At 45.2% G+C, this 6,786-nt stretch overlaps 1 protein-coding gene across 7 annotated transcripts in view; it reads left to right on the top strand.

Moving 5' to 3' along the window:
* Zdhhc20 (zinc finger, DHHC-type containing 20) overlaps positions 1–6,786 on the top strand; it is a gene marked incomplete at its 5' end in the record, with an annotated part of 34,555 nt that extends 27,769 nt beyond the window's left edge. For 2 of the 7 annotated variants that reach the window (XM_013505494.1, XM_013505490.1), the window contains 4 exon segments: positions 810–899; positions 2,179–2,294; positions 3,440–3,516; positions 4,529–6,786. In XM_013505494.1, coding sequence (XP_013360948.1) covers positions 810–899; positions 2,179–2,294; positions 3,440–3,477 — 244 coding nt within the window. 7 annotated transcript variants of the gene reach the window in all.

Raw genomic sequence — 6,786 nt, 5'->3', positions numbered from 1 at the left:
TTCTCCGGTACCGGGGACCGAACTCACGACCTTGCGCTTGCCAGGCAGGCGCTTTTGCCGCTGAGCTAAATCCCCAGCCCCACTATCAGCTTCTTGAAGGCATAGAGTTTTCTTCTCTTTTGGTCACTGATCTTTCCCCAGTTATTAAAATATTCCCCAGGATGTCATAGGCACTCAGGAGACATTTGTTTGGGGTGGGGTTTTAAAATTTTCCTGCAGTGCTGGAAGCCCTACACAGGGCCTCATGCACGTTAGGTGAGTGCTGTAGCATTGAGCCGTGTCCTCAGCCCTAGGTACTGATTCGGTAAATGTTGTTGAATGAGTACGTAGGTGGAAATTGCATCTCTGATTTCAGTTTGAGACTGGATGACTTCTGAAATGACTGTGATAACAGAGCCTCTGACCCAGTTACTCGTGTAGCTGTGTGCGTGCTGACTCGGTGTGGTGATCTTAGTAGACATAGGAGATGTTGTCTCTGATTTTTTATTTAGTTTACCTTTTTTTAGATGGAGTCTTGTTTTGGAGCCTAGGCTGATTTCCAGCTCGTGGGCTCAAGCAGTCAGTCACCCTGCCTCAGCCTCCCACGGAGCCGGGGTGGGGTGCCTCGGTGCCCCGCCAGCCTTGTTTCTGAACACGTGTAGATTAGGGGAGAAAAGGGCCTGTGTGTTCAGCAGAGGCAGTGACCTTCTGAGCTGGAAATCTTAGGGCTCTCTCTGAAAGCACAAGTGAGCGCCATCCTCCCGCCGTGCCTCGGAGACTGTGCGATAGGTTTGACCTGGAGTCCCGCTGTTGCTGTTTCTCCTGTGTAGCTTGGGTGATGGCTGCAGTTTCCCAGCTCGCCTGGTGGGGATGGATCCAGAGCAGGCTTCTGCGACGAACCAGAATGACCATGCTAGAAGGTGAGTTTCCTGTCCTTGTGTTTTTCGGTATTTATTGTAAAACCATGCACACGTGTATCTAGGAGCACATACGATAGCAAGCCGTCGTAAAGAGGGGAAGAGAAAGTCTACTTACGTTTTTTAAACTATGGGTTAATGTGTGTGTGCACCTAAAATGCTTAGGATCGCGGTATATTTTTATCGTTCAAACCAGAACACTTTTAAGAACATGGAAAAGTTCTTGTGTGTGAAACATGTATCATAGGTAAAGTAAGACAGTTACAAAGAGCCGGAAAGCTCTGGGCACGCTGAGAAGCAGGGCAGTATGCGGCATCTTCTTAGAAAGTGAGATATTGTCCTATGTCGGTTATATTCTTTCAAAGGAATCGTACAATAAAACCACCATTTTCATCAGTTTTAAGACAGTGTCAGAATGAGTACTCACAAATGCAGGTTTTTTTCTTACTCATCTTAATGGAAAAAATAAACTTTCATAAATTCAGTGAAATAGTCCGTTTTTAAATGGAATTTTAAAGAAGATAGATGCTACTTTTGAAGTGAAACACTGGAAGTGTGTGTATTACGAAAGTAAGTGGTACGCGGCGAGAGGCTCTGTGTTCCAAATTAGCATCCTGACTGTAGAAGAACGTAAACTTCGGCACCCGCAGCCTGAGGCCTCAGACCTTTGAGCCCTCGCGTGTTCGCGGTCTGTGGTCTCGAGCCGGCTTCGCCTCGCCCGCCGCCGGCCGTGGGAAGGGAGAGCGAGCACAGAGCGCCGGCGCACGCTCGGACCCGCGCCGGCAGTCGCGGTCCCTCTTCCTCCCCGCTGTCCTCCGCGCCCGCCCTCCCTGGTGCTCTGCGCTGGAAGAAGAAGTCTGCGCTAAATCACTGAATCATTTTTTCCCCTTAGATCTAAACTGCAGAGGTAGAAAGCAGAAAACTTGGGAAATGACAGGTAATTTTTTGTACTAGCGCAGACGTAGCTCCTCACCTGCCCCTGTACTGCCTTCCGGCCCCTCATTAACATGTCACACGCTCAGGCTTGCCTCTGAAGCTTTCTTCCTTTCGTCTAATCATTTTCGTTGGCAGAGTTGGAGTGCAGGTTCTCGGGTCTAGAGAGCCGTGTCATGGGGGTGTGGGCGTATTTTTCTTTGGAAGATAGTTTCAGCTGAGTGCTGAGGTCTCCGGCGTTGCCCTCACCTGTTCAGGAAGAGGAATACTAATTTGCTGCTTATTAATTTATGAAGTGTCCTTAGTTGAGCATTCATCTGTTTACTAGATTATTTTCTCCTCTTTTCAGTATTGGCTCAAATCCGCCTTTTCCTACCAGACCCCTTAGCGAATCAAAAAACCGTTTGTTGGACACTGAATCTCAGTGGCTGGATAACGGGGCTGAAGAAGGAGCCGTGAGATCAGGTAACGGTCTCCCGTGGGCGCGCTGCGCATTGGGCTCGGGTGAAGGACGTACGTGTAGGAGGGCGGAAAGGACACGCTGTTCCGAAACACCAACGCGGGGGCGCGTCGGAGACGCGTGTGTGGAGCCCCGGTGCCCTGGCGGCTTCTCCGGGCGAAGCGGCGGGCCGGGCCGGGCCCCGGTACCGGGTGGTTCAGCTCAGCCGGGCGTTCGCTCCTGGCCGCACGTTTCCTCACGCGGAGACGGAAAGTTCCGTTGTTGCTGGCTGCTCTGGTGAGCGTTTTGACGTTATTCTGTAGGGCCCCAGCTTATGCTTAGTCGAAAATAACTTCTGAAAAGCGCTGTGCTCTTCATTGCCTCAGTTTTTGAAAGCTGTGTGCTGAGTATGTTTTAAGCTTCTTAATGACTCGGTCAGTTCCTAAATTGCGGATACAATACAGAATAAAGGATAAAATTGAGGTGGGATTTCTAGTCAGAGTGGGATTTACAGTATCATCTGATCACTTCGCGTGGTAGCCTAACGCATGTTGGAGACGCTTCTTAATGATAAAACTGTCGGAGGCCTCCAGTAATAACAGTGATGACACTGTCGTCTTGCAGTGTAGGAAAGTCATTGGAGACATTTGGGTCGTTTGTACTAACTCTAGAAAATACCCTAGAAACACTTGCTTTTTTTTTTTTTTTGAGGGAAGGGTCAGTTTGGCTTTTAGCAGTATTGTAAAAACTCTCTTAAACTAACATTTTAGGATAAGACCTCTTCAGCAGATGAGTGGAAAATTCATTTTGTGGAATTAATTCTTGCTGCCTAACATCTTTAAAACCAATGTGTAAGAATCAGCCTAAAACCAGATTTTTGACTCTTAAACCTATGCAGTCACTTCTGTGTTTTACAAGAAGGCAAATGGTCGGTGCTATAAGCCTATTCACTGCTTCCCTAATAGTTCTTTTTTTTTTTTTGGTTTTTGGTTTTTGGTTTTTGGTTTTTCTCCGGTACCGGGAACCGAACTCATGACCTTGCTCTTGCCAGGCAGGTGCTTTTGCCGCTGAGCTAAATCCCCAGCCCCCCTAATAGTTCTTAATGTAACCCATGTTACCACCTAGCCACCTAACCCGATACTTTTGTCATGTCGTAATTGTGTGCTTCCAGGGACAAATAACCATGTCACAGTGGCAGTGGAAAATTGAGTTCCACTTGTTCCTAACTAACCATGCGGTCAGAGCAAGGTAAGACCTGGAAAGGTAATTTCCTCGAGCAAATCGTTCAGTTACATATTCCAAATCGAAACAGTTTCCAACTTTCTCAGCTTGTCAGTTGTGTTAGCAAAATTTCAGTAGAAGAAAAACTGGAAAATGACATCTGCCAGTCTCACTCTTCTGAACTACCTCTAACACAGCGTTAGTAAATACTGGTTGGTGGGTAAATGAAGAAACAGCTTCGGGTTGGTATGTGGACAGCTAACCTTTCCAGTAGCGGTGCCTTATTACTTAATGAGCCTGAGAAAGAGGTGGATTTCGCCTTCTGTTGGAGGAATTTGATTCGGAGAGCAGTGGTTCCGGCTGCGGACTGGGAAGACGGACGAGGCCCTGTGCCGTTTGTCTGGTTTTGTAAAGGACACAGCAGGTCACCACAGACGCACGAGCCTGGGGGACGGCAGTGGCCACCGTCCTGTCCCCGCCTGGGCCTCGGCCGGGGGAGCCTCCCTTCCCTGCCTGCCCCCCCCCCGCTTGTCACCGGGCTGAGTTGTCCTGGAGGGCAGGGCCAGGGCGGAGTCGGGGGCCATGGCGGGCCAAGCGGCTGCGTCCAGAAAGCGGAGCCCGGTCACAGTGACGCACAGCTGTAGAATAGCACTCCGTCCGGGCACGTACTGCATCTTAGTACCGGTGGGGTACCGGCCGCTGCTTGTGGTTGTTGGGGGTCCCCGGACGGCCGTCATGGCAGGAGCTTGCCCGCCTCGGACTCGTGTGGGTGGATGTGCTGTCCGGGTTCACAGCGGGGGGTGCCGTGGGGACCCCTCTGTGAAGCCCTCTTGGATTGCTTCAGAAGGAAGCCAGGGATAGCCCCTTAATACTGCTTGTAAGAATCTTTCTTGTTTACAATGGTAGTAATACGGCAGTCATTTCCTGTCTTGCACTGTTAGCACCTTTATTCCTTAGCCCACAGGACCATTTAATATATATTTTAAGATACAGAAAAATCAAGCGCTCGGTAGTAAGTCAGTCATTTCTCTTTTCATAGGTGTATAAAAACATTATGGACTGGCGTTTTCCATTTCATTTGCAAGAAAATGATGGATGGAGTGAAGTCAAATGTAACAGAAGATCTATTTTTTAAAAACGGAAGTCTTTGTGCAGTTCACTGGATCTGCAGAAGCACTACAGAACAGTGATGCCTTAATTTTAAGTGTGCATTTGTGCATCGCGGACTCACAGCTCAGAAGTGACTTGATTCCCCTTTGGAAAGAACGCTTGCCTGTCAGGAGATGCTGGTAGGAGCTCCATCCCACGTTCACATGGCAACCGTGTTACACCTGAGTTATAATATTAGCGCGATCGCTTCGTTTCCAGGTAGATGTTCACTCCAAAACACATGCTAAAATCTTGTCTTAAGTGAAGTACATCTGGGACAATTGGTGGCTGAAATGAATAATATCCAAATTACAATTGCCTGAACTATAATAAGGGAAAGAAAATGACTGTTTTTTAAAAATTGGGTGTTTGCTAATTTATACTTTTTATACTTTTCAACATTTTTAATAAAGATCTTTTTATTCTTGACTATAAAATAACATACTCAGAAGGATTTAGATACCTAAATGTAATCATGTAGAATGTAGAACACGTTGGTATAATTCACTGAGGGCTTTTTGTTAAGCGTGTACAACCATGTAGTGTGCTTTGTACCCAAGGGTTTAAGGAGACATGGCTGTACAAGGTGGTGGACTCTCTGCTTTTTAATTATTTTTTTGTTGGTCTGAGGGTATTATGGGAGGCACAAATTACATGTGGTATAAAAGATTTGACACAGTAAAGTTAGATGGAACTGGCTAGAAGAAAAACAAAACGATAGGCAGCATATTGTAAGCCGTTAAATGTTTTCAGTTCTAAAGGCATTTAAAACAAAACACTGTTTAGTTGACTTTCAATGTTTGATTCAGGTTCTGGCTAAGAATTATTTTGAAACTTTTTACAGTAATGTTATAACAGCTTAAACAGTGAATTAAAATGCAGTTTGAACTAGAAAAAAACTTCAGAATAATGTAACTCTCAGGAAGAAATTGTAAGCTTCAGTAGTCATTTAAAATTCCCAGTCTCTGAGAAATGGATTCCAGTTCTAAGTGCCAAATCTTAAATCAGACTATAAAAGGAAAATACTATAAAAGATGAACACTGCAGAACTGCTACTCCTCCTCAGTGTACGGGTTAACCAAACACACTCCTCCAGATCGGTTCCAGTACATGGGTGAAGAGAGACTTTACCAGCATCTGTAGCAGAGGTTGTCATTTCCTTGCCTATAAAATGGGATTGCAGGGTAGAGGGCACCCTGAATGAGTTTCACGGGATGACTTCTAACATTCTGTAATTCCTATTTGCAAAATACCCTTGCTTTCCATTCATCTACCAATATTTTTGGAGTACTTTCTGTAAGTCAGTGTATTAGAAATAGCACTCTAATTTTCTAATCTAGCTCAGATTCTATAGTTGATATGCCAAGTTTACAATATGAAGGACTAATTTGCATTGACCACACTAATACTAAATCTTAAGAAAGTAACTTGTTTTCTCTCTGGACCAAAAGAATGAGTTAGCTTTGAAAACACCATTTGGAAAGTACTGCTCTAGGTTTTTCTACTTTTATTTCCACTCTTTAGTCTCCATAATCTTCATTTTAGAAAACTAGCAGGAGAGTCAAGATATCAGTTAGCAGCCAAAAGCCTAACTTCACTTCGGTGGTTTTGCATGTTACAGGAATTAATAGTTTAAAAATACTTGACAACTTCTAGAAATGCTCAGGTCTTTGTGAGTACATTTCAGTCAGAGGGTTTGCATGCACCTGGCTAGCTAAGGAAGCATTTTCCCTTTAACCTAACTCAGGCACTTTTGTGAATTTATGGTATTTTTTAATTCATTTGTTACTTAACGTCACCTTTAATAGTATAGTAAGTATCGTACCTTTTTAGAAATGTCAGTTAAAGGCACTTACTTTAGTTACCTTTGATTTAATTAATTTACAGCCAACATTTGGCCACATGGTAAACATTTCGCTAACTTTACTTAGTATCTGGGACCATTCGTGAGGGGCCTACAAGGGGGTGAGGGGAAGGCGGCCTCTTTGGCATTTCTACTGGTGTGGGTTACCGCTCTCAGCTGTGTGGGCGCAAAAGATCAGACGAAGCCTTGCCAAAACTTCTGATTACTTCGGTCCTTCGAACACTTGAACATTTGTGATGATACTTAAGGAAAGTGCAGTTGAATTTCAGGTCTTGCTGTTGCCA

Source organism: Chinchilla lanigera, unplaced genomic scaffold (assembly GCF_000276665.1).
Source record: "Chinchilla lanigera isolate Chin_1 unplaced genomic scaffold, ChiLan1.0 scaffold00096, whole genome shotgun sequence".
NCBI lineage: Eukaryota > Metazoa > Chordata > Mammalia > Rodentia > Chinchillidae > Chinchilla > Chinchilla lanigera.
This window is presented reverse-complemented; position numbering and strand designations above follow the sequence as displayed.